This window comes from Phasianus colchicus, chromosome 1 (genome assembly GCF_987193195.1).
Source record: "Phasianus colchicus chromosome 1, bPhaCol1.hap1.1, whole genome shotgun sequence".
NCBI lineage: Eukaryota > Metazoa > Chordata > Aves > Galliformes > Phasianidae > Phasianus > Phasianus colchicus.
Window position 1 is genome coordinate 5048552 of NC_143436.1, and position 16185 is coordinate 5064736.

The window sequence follows — 16185 nt, forward strand, 5'->3', positions numbered from 1 at the left end:
AACTCAGTTTGGCCAGCAGAAGTCATGCTACTGGTACTTCTCCCTGGAGACAACAAAGGGAACCTCCAGATGTGCCTTTAAGTGTCGAAACCTGCAAAAGATAAGTCCTGACTGTCCCTTCCTGACCCTGGGGTCACTCAAAACAAAGCCACTGGCAGCAAAGCCAAGAGACTGTTTTCTCATCTTAACTCCTCAGGTAGAACAAATACATCAAATACATCAAAACACAACCCTTACTGTCCAATGAAATAAAATACCAACGTTGAGAGAAATGTGATTTATTGTTACTTTATTAACAACGTAGCTTACAATTGCTCAAGTAAAAAGGGGATTTATTTCATTTTGAATAAAAATTAAAATATAACTCTGAATATAGATTTTCACTTATTTACATGAAAACATATATACAGAATAGAATCTTACAGCAAACTAACAACATGCCCTTTGCCCCATGAACTTTAAAAAGTAAAAACACCAGCATTGATTGGTTTATATGTATATATATATATACACATACATATATATACACACACACACATATATACATATATATACACACACACATATATATTTGTAACACACCAAAGGGATTATATATACACTGCTTGAATCAAATCTTCCATACAAACTGGAATGCAAAACAATTCAAAGATTTCCAACGTGCATCACCACGAATGGACTGTGACTGCTGGTTGTTGAGCTCATTTCTGCTGTTCCATAAGTGTCAGGTAGGCCTGAGTGTTTGCCTTGCCTCACCCTGGCACAAGAGAAGACTCAACTCAACCTTTCAAAGCCTGCAGTTGAGATCTTTCACCTCTTTTGGACCGTATCACAGTGAATGCCTGCCTGTACATTATATCCCTGTATACATTTATAAGCAGATATAATGGTCATAAACTTCAGTGAGACTGGAGCAGCAACAAGCAGATTGGTGACTTGGGAATGTTGATTTTTGTCTTCTCACATCATAACACACCATGTTCTGTAGGTCCACAACCTGAGCTTAAGGCAGTATCACCTGTTTCTATGGGAGAGAGCTCAAGTTTCAGTCCCTGACATTTCCCATGGAAGTCTGAAAATTGCCTTCAAAAATCAGCAGATGTACAGGAACTGAGTACCTACTGCCTCCTATCCACCCATCAGGGTGGATCTTCCCTACTGCCCTCCTATCCACCCATCAGGGCCAAATCCCTACATCTCCATCAGCAAAACAAGAAAGAAAAATTCCAGCTTTCTAGCTGTGAATATACTGCTTGCTTCTTTCCTCCCTCACACCTGGCCCCTGCAAGGGCTCAGAGCATCTTTATTTACTATGAGCAAGACAGAGATGTCTTGAGGAATTTATGCTGATAGACCACAGCTGCCCTTCCCTCACGTGAGAAGACCCTCAAACCCAGAACTCCAACCCTCTCTTCTTCCTTGAAAACCCTCCCTGCCTACTCCTGTATCTACCTTAGGTAGATATCAAGGTCAGGAATATCTGTGGGTAGGCTGCAATTGTCTTGCTGCATTAAGCTACTTGGGCAACATGGCCATGCAACAACAGCATTGCTGGAAACATGTCCCTCCATGATGTGCTCTGGGGAGGACGTGCCCTCCATGTTCCACAGAGGACACTGTTAAAACAAGGTACTGAAGTGAGATCTCCTTGTCCTATCTGAAATATCTGCTTGTCCACAAACACCTCCACACTCAGACACAGTGTGACAATAGATGCAAATGCATTCTGCTAGTATGCTGTGCCATTAGCCATTACAGAAGTGGGAGTTTTACACCAGCAACATGAAAACCTCTTTCCCATGAAAGACTAAAGCAATTAAAAGGGCATGCGTACTTAAAACAATGGCCCAATATGTTTTTGTGCAGTTCATCTGTCTTCTGCAAGAGAATTCCAGTGCATGGCACCAAATCATTGTAAAATTATTATTCTCCTCCAGGATGGATGACATTTAGAGGACTACTGGGCTGTAAAACTCTCATTCTTTGATGACTGACTCATGTTCTAAATGCAGACATTAAGATCATTTGCACTTGTTGGTGGAGTATGGTACCAAATAATAAATGAGAACATTAAATGTTTCTGCTCCTTTCATTTGGAGTTCATGAGTACCTAAGGACATGAGCCCTCTTCTCATTAAGTCTGGCAGATTTCAGCAGGATATCTGCCTGCTGGAGGAGGGTGGATTTTAAATTTTGTATTAATTAACTGCACACTTTTTGATTTCTAAGTGAAATAATTTGATGAAGACCCTGTCCCAAAGCCCACACGTGTGAGGACACTTCTACTAACCTCGGTCACTTCTGGATTAAATCCTGAGTAACAAATTCCCTTAATCATAGGCCAGTTGATATGAGAAAATATTATCAAGGGAAAAAATAGGCATGCACTGAAATGTGTAAAGAGTTTTTAAATATACATATACATATATACTATACAAAAGTTCTCAAAAACTCACATGACTGAGGGGAGGGGAATTCATTTGTTGAGTGTATCTGAATTGAAGAACAAGAAAAAAACACAATCGTACAATCCTAGTATTTAAGATGTTTTTGATTACAGAAAATATTTCCTGAAGAAAGGAATCAACTCTGTAATTCCAAGCAATGGAAAATACAGCATGGCATATTCTAGCACCAAAATGGAGCCCTTGAGACTATAATTATCCACAAGTAATAAAGCTGGTTTTAATGGTGTTCAGTTGCAGCACGTTCTTCTCTTTTGGCACTTGAATTTTGAAATAGGAGGAACAGTATGAGCTGCATTATTCTTCCAGACACTGTGCAGCAGAAAAACAAAAATCATTTGAAATACCTTGACGGTACTCAGCTTCTAAAAAGCACTGCAGTTACACTGCGGCTCCATCAAAATCAATTCTGTGCCCCAACATGATCAGGACACGGGCAATCAGTGATTGATTATGGCAACTCAATGGTGTCTGGTTGGCCTCTGGAGAGCTGAGATGGTGTTTGCTTCAGTCCAAATCTGTAGACTGCGAAAGCTTGCAAGTTAAAGCCGAGGAATGGCAACATTCCAGTTTAAGGCAGATCAGCTATTTAGCCAAGGTGAAATCTTAATGGGCATTATGAATCTTTTACTGAGAAACTTGTACATCTTATCAGACATTTGAATACCTCTGTAAATGTGGATCAGGCTATTTCCCCTAGGACATGAATCTGCTAGATGCTTCACCGAGGATAGAGTGTGTAAGCACTTGTCCAGATTTTAGAAGTCAACACTGCATTTCTAGTTTTCTGCACCCTGCAAAACCAAACTCGTAAGATCTATTGCATATGGCTAAAATGGTGGAAGCTGGAGACCTTGAAACCCTTCTCAGAGCTGCAGTCATCCTAGCACCGAGGAAAGAACAGGGGGTGTGGATGGAGCTGTGTTTTCAATCTGGAAAGGGAAGAAGAGCTCTGAAATCAAAGAGATCATCTTCATTTGAGGTGGGAGAGGAGCATCCATGTCAGCAGGAAGCAAGCAGGTCTACCAGCTGGGAGTCATAAGACATTCCTGTAAGTTACTGATTTAATCCAACCTCGGAGACCAGCGTAGGACTGAAGACTGGTTGGATTCTGTCCAAGGTAAATGCTGATGGAAAGGGACCAGGTACCCTTATAAACCTGATCCAGCTCAAAAGAAGCCAAATGGAGATGGGCAGGTACTACACCCACCCTCCTACTCATTGTGTTCCAGAGCACAAAGCTCTGGAAATGTCCATCCTTAGTCCTATGCCTGAATAGAGATTAACAACAGGTGCCTGCTCACCTTTCCTGTAGAAGAAAGGTGGTCAGTGTGAACGTGCTGAAATTCAGCATTCAACAGCCCAAAGCAACTGCAGGGTTGCTCCTCAGCCCTTGGTAATGGCCTTAGATAACCATGAATTCATCACTTTAACTTGAGCCACGTGTATCCAATTCAGAATGAGAAGATGTGCCTTCATCAGTGTCACCAGGATATCTATTAAGTTGCACCAGCTCTGAATGAGACCCAGAATCTATGAAGGACCAAAAACACCTCCAGTGCTAAAAAAAAAAATAAATCTAAGTCACCACATTACAAGACTATTTCAGTTAAAAATGTCACTTGGAAATCAAACAGGGTCACATGGAAATTGGTCTGAACAAAATGAAATAAAAGAAGGAGGAGTCATAAATACAGCAGTCTCTATGTCATAGGTCTTCAATGATCTACTGCCTTCATATAAATGCTAACACTGCAGTGCTTAGTACCAGATGGTTTACTTGCTTACAATATTGAAGAGCATCTAGAATCAGCTACGGGAGATTTAAAATCACCTGACTGGATACAGAAAGGCTTGATGCAGAGATGGTAAGTCAGTCAAAGAGTGTGGATTCCCCAGGTCTTCCTGATGACTGTCTTGCAAAAGTGCTTCTACATAACAAAGGTGTCATTTTACCCAGGAAGATTGCTCTTTTGAAATAAATTACTGCAAACCCTGGCTAATTTTCAGGAATTGAAATGAAGTGCAGGAAAGAGGACACAGTTCTCTCTGCTCTCTGCCCAAGCTTCAAGTGATAATCTGAGTATAGTGTTCGATTAAAGCGTGAGAAGCCCACTTCCACTTGTTTAAGAAACTAAGAGGGCTCCAGCTTCTCTGGGAGGCAATCAATTCAAAGACAACAGAAGCCCAATTCTCTTTTTCTTTCCATTCTGCATACTTAAAAAAAAAAACAACACAATAAAGCATCTACCACCCATTCAATTCAAGGTAATTTTAGGCTTGAGATTTCAAGCTATCATCTTCTCCAAAAGGACAGACAGATAAATGAGAGGACACTGAAGAATATTAGACTGAAAGACAAATGGTGAGAAGCAAAAATCCTGAGGAAATAAAAGAGCTGGTGTGAGCTAAAATTAAACTTTTTTTGTTGTCTTTGCTTAACAGGTGAGTTTAAAATACAATTTAACTTCCCTGAAAAATGAGTAAAGACTCCCACATGCTGGGCTCAATGCTCTACCCATCCCCCCAGCCTGGCCAACACTAGGACAGGCTGCTCCCTGGTCCAGCCTCTGCAATAATTAGCTGCCATTGGAAAATGTACAGTTAGTAAATTGATGGAAAAAGCCTGATTTTTTTTTTTTCAATGTATCCCCGCAAGAATTAAATGTCTTCAACAAGTCCCTGTAACCACAAAGTCCAAGAACGTTACAGCAACAAAGGATGCTCAGAAGGTGGACACAGTAAGTAAAGGACTGGTGCTAGGATGTTGTTTTGTGAACAGTCATTCTCTTTCTTTGAAACATCCTTGTATGCTGTTTCTTCTGACAGTGGACTTTTGGGGGCTATCCTCTGCTGGCAGATGTGTGACTGGGCTGAAGCAGTGTGGAGCTGGGAGAAGCATTCAGGTTGGATATTAGGAAAAATTTCTTCTTCAAATGACTGGTTGGGCTCTGGAACAGGTTGCCCAGGTAGGTGGTGGAGTCACCATCATGGAGGTGTTCAAGAAATGGATAGATGCGGTACTTAGGGACATGGTTTAGTGGGCAATATTGGTGGTAGCTGGATGGTTGGACTAGATGACCTTGGAGGTCTTTTCTAACCTTAACGATTCTATGATTCTACTTTCTTCTTGCTGGGTGGAATCCTTTTCTCTTCAGAGATGAAAAGTGGTGGTGATGTTTTTAGGGCATATTTAGAGGAATCCAAAGTAGTCATCAAACTAGCTGCACGGGCAGAGTTCACTGCTACTGTTGGAAGGAAATCCAGTCTGAAGCCAAGTTTTTGAATGTCTGCAATACTATGGAGCCCTATTCCTAGATTTCTTAGAAACAAAAGGAAGCATTCTGGCACAGTGATGATTACGTGCTCCTTCATTTGATTAAAACTTGAACAAGATCTTTAGTAGAAGAAAAATTTCTGTGAAGTCTCAGGAGCTGGCAGGAATTGGCCCAGCTTGCACCCATCACACTCCTCAGTGGCAAATCAGAAATCCCCCTTAAAGATGGACTAGAATTGTCTTCACAGTGCATAGCCATACTTCTTACCTAACCCATGCCCTACAGCAAATCTGGACATAGTTCAGAGTATCTATTTCTGAGGCTTTCCACCTTTAAACAAAGATTTTAAGGAGGAAACTGATGAAGGAGAAAGAGCAGCTATAGCCTGGTGTTGGTCAGTAGGTTCTCCTGAGCACATTGAGACCTGCAGGACCATGTGGTCCAAGTCTGCTGTCACCATATGTTAATTGTTTGAGATGGGGTTATCTGGCCCTAAGAAATGTCTTCAGATTTAGAGTTAGAAATGACATTTATTTTTGAAGAGGTCTTAGCTGAGTAGGCTTTGGCATCACAACACTGATGTGATTGTACTATATTTCTAGGCTGTGTTCCCTGAGACTAGGGAACCGGGGTCTGTTTCCAGTTTGTAGAAAAAAGTCTACTGAAGTCAGTGGTTTCTGATAAAATCAGAACAAACTATCCCATTCACTTTTTGAGGGAAGAATTCACCTGCAGCTAAAGTCAGAGCAAAATTCAGACTTAGTCTGAAGAACCAGTTTGGTCCTTGCTTTCAGGAGAATTTTACACCAGTGTGATGCCACCAACCACTGCTGAGGTCAACGTATGGCACTCACAGGGCCATATATCCTTGTAAAGTAAATGGAAAATACTCATCCTGTATGCACAACTGAGGCAAACCCAAGATGTCTGTCCCGCTTCTTCACTCCCTGTGGTGCTCATCCTACTTGGCACGAAGCAAGCCCCCAGTTTCACTGGCCAGTCTGCCACTGGGACATAGTTGGGGCTTTATACAGATTGGTGGTTGGATGAGTCAGCTGGACTAAAGCACCATGGTGTACACAGCCTGAAAATATTGATGTATTCCCACCTAGTAACCAGACTGACAAAGGTGCAAGTTAAATCAGTGTGTGCTGAACAGTTTTGCCATTAAATCTGGACCCCCTCCCCCTATTTTTTTTCAGCCCTTGAGTTGCAAAGTCCAGTCTATATTTAATGACCTAAATATAACTGGATAGGCTTGACTTTGGAGGATTTCATGTATGGTACTTCACATGAATGCAGTACTGCACAGATCCCATCAGTGAGACATTCGGCTCACTGTACACAGCCACCATGGCTCAGAAAGCATTATTATGCCTAAGGTCTTGGTGCAGCACTGTCAATTGGCTGCAGCTTTGTGTGATACCATTCAGAGATGGTGGGTTGAGTCCTGCTTTATAACTCACTCAGTAACAAATAACATATGACTGGTATAACACTTCTTCCTTTTGTATGACTGGAGAGGAGGTAAAAGAAAGCCCAATGATCACAAAGATCAAATTTGCAGTAAAGCCCAGGTAATGCTACAAATTCTCACTTCCATTTCAATATGAAAGAAGTGTGTCAGAGTTGACTAAAAAGACTGTTCATGCCCAGAAATTGATGAAGACAAAGCATCATTACTGAAAATGTCCAACTATTCACCGTGGAAACGTGTCTGCCATAGGTGGCTTTGCTTTAAAGGACGACAATCCATCTGATCCATGCTGGCCTTGCACTGCAGCAAAACATGCTGGCGAGGCTCATGAGGAGAGATACCAGCACTCTTTTACTGTGCTTTACAACTACTGAAAAGTTAGTTCAATTTGTTGCTAGATTTTTTGTTGTGTTATTTTTCCCCCTACAGATTAATTCCCAGTGCTTCTAATCCCATGATTTTTTTTTTTTTTGAAAAGAGGAAGAGGAAAAAAACTTGAACAAGCTGCAATGTTAAAAAATAGAGGGAACGAGAAGGTGAACAGAAAGAAATAGAGAAGTGCAGTCAGTTGGCATATTGTGCATAGAACGCAACTTTTACTCGCTCGATCTGGTGGCACAGTTTGATGGCTGGACCAAGCTTCAGCTCCATGCATTCTTGCACTGTGGGCAGCGTCAGCAACAGAAGGGCTTGACCATCAATGTCCTGAGGAAGAAAAACACAGTGATAATGGTTTTGTTTGTGAACTCTCGAGGGCAGAGAGGTTTTGAGAAACAAGAAAGGAAATCTGCCCTCAAAACTGAAGACAACTTTGTTCTCTGCCCTATTCTCACACTTCAATGCAGCTCATCTCCTTTTTCTGGAATACCTGAGGCTTCTTTAGAAGTTATCTATTGTGACCTCACAGGCTCTCATCCATCATATAAGGAAAGTCTAGCAGATCACCTTCTAAAGAAACTCTGCAGAGGACTACAGAGGTCAGACAAATTCCATTCTGTGGCTGAGGAAATGAAGCAAGAAAAAGGCTGCAGAGCTGAACAGAAAAACTTAAGTCAGTGTCACAGCACCAAACAAGACCCTTTCTTCCTCTCTTTTGTTCAGCACAGGTTTATGTCTGCCTTATCCCATGCCAAGTCCTCTGAGCCACCTAGGATCTGCCCTGTTCAAAATAATCTGCTGAATAATCAAGAAGAATGGACCTGGATCTCCAGGAGATCTTGCCAACTCTAACGTCACAGAATCTCAGAGTAGTGAAGGGTTCTCTGGAGGTCATGTCCCTCCTTCAGGCGCACTCATGCACCGAACTCTCTGAACTAGCACCCCACACCAAAGACATTTTATAAGGGATTTCTGTTAGCTTCCTGATCCTTCTTTAATTAAGTGCTCAGGTTCTCTTTATTCTTTAATGGACTAAGAAACAGATGACTGGGCTACAAAACTGCTTTTTAACCCTAAGGGAAGATCAGATTGGAAATGCAGAAAAAGTACAGTAACTCACGGGCAACATAAACTCCCCAGGAAAGCCCTGATTAGGTAGTGCTAAACACAGGGAGGATTTGGACACCTTATACACTGCTTTGATCAGGACTGACCATTGCTCAGGTCCTCCCTACACCAAAGCTTGATGGTATAATTTAATGGTACAGCAAATCTGCAGTCATCTGTGTTTGATTACGATTACCATAAAACTCTATGGCACAGGAGGGACAGGGTTGGCTTTCAAACCTTAGAGTTACTCCAGGCTGATTAACAAATGGTTGTAGCATGCTACAGTGCAGCAACTACAGGATCTTGTTACGGAAGTGTTTCAGCCTTGCTCTACACACACACTTCAATTTCTTCCCATCAAACCTATTGTAATCTGGAACAGAGCTATTCGCAGTGAAGAATCAGAGATAATAAAATATGCAGTTTGCCATATAACCAAGGGCTATGGACTAATTAACCACACTTGCCTCCTTCTAACCATGATTTCCTAGAGCTGCTCTTTACTTTTAGCAGAGGCTGTTACTTATTAGCCAAGGAATGTCTGTTCTATATAAATTTTACATGTTCAGTAACTTTACATGCAGGACACTGGCTTCTACTCCTCCAAACTTATCTATTTAATCAGAGATGTCTGGCATCTCCTAAAATTAGGTCACCAAAGGGCTTGCTTGCCAGATCTTTAAAGGGATGTAGATGGGAACTATCTACACACTTGGAGCATCCAGGTATTGGCACCAAAATTCATGCAGCCAATTTGAGGTTCAGTTGGAAATTTCTACCCTGCAGGCCAATATTTTAAAACAAGGTGGAATCCAAGGGGCTAGGGAGAGATGGCTAGCTATGTAACAACTAACCACTATCTGTTGGTACACCAGGCTGCCTAGGTAACACTGGAATTGTGCTGTGGGTCTTGCCACAGAACCACAGGTATGAAAAGTATAAACGTTGTGCTTTTGACAAGGATACTGACTAGGGAGTGAAGAGTGGGTTTCTGCTCTCTGAGTATCTGACAAGGCTTTGACTTGAATTTCTGAGGGTACTCATGCCTTGTCCAGCTGTTTGCCATAGCTTGGCCTCGGGGGATCTGAAATTTGCTTAGAAGCTCTTTGTGGAAGCCCTGGGTCCAAAGCTAGCAACATGCGTTGCTTTATTTATTATTTATTTATTTTTAATGTGAATAAGCACCACGGGCACAAAAAAGAAGAGTTACGTGAAGATCTCTACCTGCTCCTGAAATATTTTGGCAAGGGGTGCACAGTCAGTCAGTTTAATAAACCTCACAACATCAGTCACAGTCCACTCCAATGGATTACTGTCCAAGACAAGCTTCTCTTCTTCTTCATGCTTAATTTCCTACAGAAAAAAATAGTTATCTTAATAAAAGCCATGGTATGGAAAACCATGCAGCTGCACAGTAGGGATGCCCTCCTCAGATGAGGAAGGCTAGGCACTGAAGGACAGTGCAGGGAAAACATTGGTAGCCTGGGGTCATACTCACTTCCTTGACCTGTGGTGATTTCTCCACCTCACTGCAAGACATGGCTTGTGGCCGGCGGCTCCGCCGGGCCCTCTCCATAGGAGGAGGTCTGTCTGACTCAGTGCTGCTGCGCAAGGTAACTGCTCTCCGGGGCCTAGCAGAAGGGACCTCAGCAGAGGAGGTGTCCGTCTGATCATCACGGAGCTCTGAGCTCGTCTCCTCACTTCCCGTCTCATCCTCAACTGCATCCGGCTCGTCTTCTTCACTCTCCTGCACAAAGACCAGCAGGAAAAGGGCACCTGGGCTCAGAGATTGATACAGCAGCAGATCAAGAGACACCAGGCCAAACTGCAGGGCCCATGTCACAGAATCACAGAACCGTTAAGACTGGAAAGGTCTTGTCCGGCCATCAATCCATCACAATCACAACACTAAACCACAACCCTCAGTGCCACATCTCCACATTTCTTGAACACCTCCAGGGATGGTGATTCAACCGCCTCATTGTGCAGCCTGTTCCAATACCTCACCACTTTTTCTGAGAAGAAATTTTTCCTAATATCCAACCAAACCTCCCCTCTTGCAATTTAAGGCAATTCCTTCTTATCCTATCAGTTCCTGTGAGAAGAAGCCAAGCTCCTCATTGCTACAACCTCCTTTCAGGCAGCTGTAGAGAGCAGTAAGGTCTCCCCTGAGCCTCCTTCAGACTGAACAATCCCAGTTCCCTCAGCTGTTCCCCATAAGACTTGTGTTCCATGGTGGCCTACAGTAACATTTATTTTAACCAAATATTTCATTTTCATTATAGTGCCAAGTCGATTAACCTTCAATTTAGATTCATAACAAAATGTAGAATTAAGAAATAGCTGGTGAACAAATTCTTTCTTTGTTTCTAACAAAAGGTCAATGGTAATAACTCATTTGACACGAAACATTCCTCTGCTGTGTTGGCATATCAAACCTTATGGCACTGCAGACGTGCATGAGAAGGGGAAATGGAAAATACTTAAAGCATAAGGTGAAACATAGGTTGCTTGAAACGAAGCAAAATCTTAAATAGGCTTTCAAAGAATCATGGAATCATGGAATCATTTGAGTTGGAAGGGACCCTTAAAGTACATCTACTCCAACTCCCCTGCAATAAACAGGGGAGTTGAAAATTTTACCTTACTTCAACATTTCACCTTACTTCAAACGGCCATGGGTGTCATTGGTACTAAATGGAAGGCAATGCTGGTGTCTTTTTAAAATATCTACATGTACCAATGTGTAGGATGTATTGCTCAGCTGGCATTTCTGTAAAATTCAGTATAAAGGACTTCACTTAGACTTCCTGCTTTCAGCCCAACATTTAAGTACTGACAGAGCTGTGCAAATTTTCAGGTAAAGGAAACCACACTAAATTCTTGGGACTTCTATAACACAGAGCTTGCAAATATAAATCAACTGATGGAAACTGTGTATCTTGAACTTTATATATAAGTAGCCAAAATGGCTGTGATATCTTAGCTTTGAATGAGCTGTGAGCATGCATCCAACGCACATGCATAGTTTTTAGCTGAAAGAGCCACTTTAGCCCAAATCAGCTATACTGGAAAGGCTGAAAAACTTGGCTAATGGTTGATTTCAGCTCAAAATGTGTTTATTTCAGTTTAAATTCCTTTCAGGTGGTATAATTTAAGGAAATAAGGCTGAATCACACCTAAACGAGGTCACGAATGTGTAAGCTATCAAGTGACAGTGGCTTAAGCTGCTTCCCTCCAGATGAATTAGAGGGAATTTAACCAAATCAGTTTGCTTTCTCACTGCATGAAGCAACAATAAATGGTGCTCAGCTGAGGAAAGGAAACAAAACAAAAACAGGTGTTTTGTCATTACTATCACAAGGAAATCACCTGGAAAAGGGTTCACACAGAAGGTATTTAATCACAATGGCTACAGGTTTCAGTTGGACACGAATCACTGCAAAATTCAGGATCCTGTATCACAGCACATCCTGAAAAGATTGAGGCCTCAGATACCACATATTTGGGACACACACTATTTACCTGATTTCTCTGGCTGCTTAGCACTTTTGCTGTTAGCAGTGGTGAACCAAAAATACTACAGAGGGTTAATGAAAAATTAAAAGCCCTTGAAACCATAATGCCCAAGAGTTATTATTATTTACTAGAATATTTTGAGATCTTAGATGCTGCACCAAGCACCAAACAGGCCCATCTGTCTGCCCATAGGGCTATAAGGAAGCAAAAGAAAACAAAGATACAGTATTAGTGCAATAGCTAGCAAACCTTATGAAGGCAGAAAGAAAAACAGTATCTTCTAATTCTAGAATGGTAAAGGGTGAGAGTTCCTAAAGTGCCCCAATATAACCAATTTAATGTTAAAAGATGAAGGGTGGTAAGGAGAGTTTCGAAATGAGAGACAGAACTGGTGGGGTTTGCTGAGAAGTCCCTCAAAAAGGAGATGAAGACAGAGGGGAAAGCACCAAGGTCATCTGCTGATTTTTCCCAGTGTAATGCATACCTCTGCAGAGCCTGCAGCATTCAAATCAACAGCTGATGACCTTCTTTTCTTCTGCACAAAGATGGATTTCCGCCTTTTTCTGCGTCTGGCTGGCTTGACATGTCCACTTTTCATGTTATTATTTTCCCCAATTGGTGGCTTAATGATTTTTTTCCTCTTTCCATAATAATAAGCTGAAGGAAGGAAATCAAAACGCTCATTAAAACCTTTAACCACCCAGAGAAGAGAACTTCAGCTTGTTTTCTGCTCCCAATTCAGTGTTACCCTCTAGGTGCACTTTTATAAGAACTCTAAAATACCCTGATTTGGAAAAAAAAAGTCCAGTATAAATAAAAGATACCATTCTGGACTAGCACAAAGTGTTACAACTTTTATGTTTACATTTTTATTGGTGATGAGTAATGAGTTCAGAATTTAACCCCACACTCTGTACTTAGACCAAGTTGAAATGAGAGGACATCATGCTTCAGATTTGATCCAATGCCCTTCTGCATGAGTTAAGACACACTTTCAGCTGCTAATGGTTTCAGTGGATGGTGGAAGGGGCCAGGTAAGGTGAATTATGTATGTTTCTTTGATGCACAAAGGAATATGTTTTGCTTTTGTTTTCTAACTTTGAGTGTTTTGGCCCAAGTTTAAATTAAAGTCCCCTGGCCTTACTTAGTGGCTTGGTTCATGTTCTTTTTGACATGTTCTACAGCATCCACTGGGGCTGACAAGTAGGGTGTCCTGGGAAATGTGGACTGGCACCCACGTCAAAGTTTGTCACTGAACTGAGTTTTTCAATACAAGAACAAAGTTTAGGTCATCTTTCATCTGAACAAATATAAGCATCAACTCTGGGATAAGATAATCGCAGCTGTAGATTCCCCAGCTGTACTCCAGTTCTCCATTTGCTACCAATGGGAGCTAGGTGTCCAGATCAAATATAGAATTCCAGAAACTCATATTCAGTCATATAAACCTTCCTCGGCATGTCTGTCCTTCTATCCTAGCACCAAATCAGTTTAAGTAAATCATACAGGTTTTTTTTTTTGCAACTTCTGTGATAGAAAGACAGTGCCCACTTCCATTTTTCCTGACATAAAATCCAATTGTAGCAGTAATGCTGACCAGTAATAAAAGTAACATTGACACTGTAAAGCACCCAACACATGCTTAACTTCAGCCTTCCTGAATAGGTAAGAACAATTTTACAAACCCTGAAAGAGAGTTGAAGCTGTATCAGCACCACGATACTGTGCTGGCATGTATGCTGAAAACTCTTCAATGAGAAGGACAGGATTCATCTAACCCAAAGAATGTGTTTCAGATGTAGCAGTTTAAATCTCAGCTGGCCACTGCAGGTTCCTTTTATGTTCCTTATATTAACTTAACATACAAAGAAAAGTCAATGCTTCCAAAGAGCAGTGAGTTTCAAAGAGATGTATTAGGATGGAGTGAAATGGACTGTCTTCTGGAGATGCTCATTTATTTGTACAGAATAACAAAGAAGCCTGCAGTGATTTGGTCAGAACCAAATAACTACAAGTACTGTACCTACTCTACTCTACCTGCAAGAGGTGAGTCCCACTCAATAGTAATGTATTGCACAACTCTTTTTCTTCATACCTAGCTCACATGTAGCATCCCACTGCCCTGAATCCTCGCTAGCAACAAGCCTTGCAGACAATACTCACTGTACTTGGTTTTAGTATGAATGGAGCAGTTCTCTGGGCAGACTTCAGCCACCAGCACAGGACTGAACAAATTGGGACAGCACTCCAACTTTGCACAGACTCTTCTGCAGAAATCCGCTACCTGATCCGACGTTCGTACAATCTTAACAGTCGCCCTGTATGTCTTCCCTCTGTATCTGGAAGTGAGTACAAGAAGATCCAGTGTTACCAATCAAGTGTTGTCCTTTGAGGCTACACAGCAGACTCTGCCCTCTTTTAGGGAAATACTTTCCCTGACAGCTTTTGGGAGAGTCTCTTGGGCAGGCAGGCAGAACAGTTCTGCTTGCCTACATGACTCTATTTCAGATTGACTTGAAAAATGAGAAGTAGGATGGAGTGATTGTGGAAAACTTGAAAACAGAAAAGAAGGGTAGAATGATCCTAAAAGCTGAGGCTAGGACATGGTTTGGAGAGGAATTCATGTGCAAACTGGAGATATGGCAAAAGACAGAAAAAGTTCATATCTGCTTGGTGTGGGTATTATACAGGATGTCATCCTTTGAACTGATGCAAAGTACTGAAGAGTAGTCTCTTCTCACATGTGTGGACCTGAGAGAAGCTTACATGCCTTGTAGAACTTCCCGGTCACCACCTTGTCTTTAGTCTTCACTACAGCCTGTTAGTCTTCACTCTACCTTTTGTCTTCTCTATTGCTGTCTTTCTCAAAGCAGTTCTCCCCTCATGTTCCATAGCACAACATTTTTGTTGTGCCAACTTCAGTCACTGAACACATACACAATGCAGAAGTATCGAGGTGAAACTGGATTGCCTGCCATATGGAGACCAGATGACTTCACTGCTATGAGATCTGGGTAGCACACAACCTGAGGAACTAATAAGGAGTCTACTGAGTGGTTTAATAGGGCTACGAGAACAGGCCCTAAAACCAGTGATTCCTACAGGGAATGCTTAGAGCAGAAATCTGCAATGAAACGTTTGCCTGAAATTTGTTATCCATGTGCTACTAAAACATTTATTCCACTGTTTTAGACGAAGTGTTTCTGAGCGATAACTGGCTAAGAAAGATACAGTTACATCCCTGCTGTAATACACTGTAGATGTGAACTCTGAAAAACCAATTATCCCCATAATTTATTGAACAGCAGCACCGAACTACTGTAAACTGTGAGATAAGGTTTTTAAAACATCTCTTACACATCCTAAGGAGCAACACAAGAGACAATCATGCAAACGCCTGGTGCTTAGGCATCATTAATGTGCTTTAGAAGAGAAAAAAGTAACACACACAAAACAGAAAGAGGGGGAAAGAGTGAAAGACAGAGATTACTGGTTGGGAAGTCATCAGGAAAAACAAGACAAAGGATTTGTGAAGGTACTAAGATCTACAGTTCACTACCAAGGGAGCAGCTGATAGTCAAATACGAAAGGAGAGCAGAAGGAGAAGCAAAGAAGATGTGGCTGGAGAATCAAAATACACAGCATATACCTAGACTCAATTCTCTCTCTGAAGGTTCTACTGAGCTGTGCAAAGCAAGTGAGAAACCAACTCTTCCAGCCTCTACCTCCCAACAACCCTTTGTGGAAGCACTGGGATATGGGAAAAGGGTTCAACCCCATGGTATACAAAGTAATATAGAGGGTACTCAATCACAGAATCATAAGGGTGGGAAAAGATCACTGAAATCATCTAGTCCAACCATCAACCCATCACCACCATGCTATATGTTAAATAAAATTTGGTTCTGAAAACAGCCCAACTCAGCCATCCTCATGTCGCAGAAGACTTGATCCAAAC

At 41.7% G+C, this 16185-nt stretch overlaps 1 protein-coding gene across 11 annotated transcripts in view; it reads right to left on the reverse strand.

The window, feature by feature from the left end:
* Window positions 1-251: 251 nt before the first annotated feature.
* SFMBT2 (Scm like with four mbt domains 2) overlaps window positions 252-16185 on the reverse strand; it is a 115580-nt gene continuing 99646 nt past the window's right edge. For 9 of the 11 annotated variants that reach the window (XM_031609234.2, XM_090134413.1, XM_090134412.1 and 6 more), the window contains 5 exons: window positions 14391-14566; window positions 12712-12884; window positions 10207-10455; window positions 9933-10061; window positions 253-7925 (listed from right to left, as the gene is read on the reverse strand). In XM_031609234.2, coding sequence (XP_031465094.1) covers window positions 7785-7925; window positions 9933-10061; window positions 10207-10455; window positions 12712-12884; window positions 14391-14566 — 868 coding nt within the window. In that variant the 3' untranslated portion in view covers window positions 253-7784. Of the gene's footprint in view, window positions 7926-9932; window positions 10062-10206; window positions 10456-12711; window positions 12885-14390; window positions 14567-16185 lie in introns of all 11 variants that reach the window. The other 2 variants (XM_090134416.1, XM_090134424.1) reach the window with 1 other exon arrangement.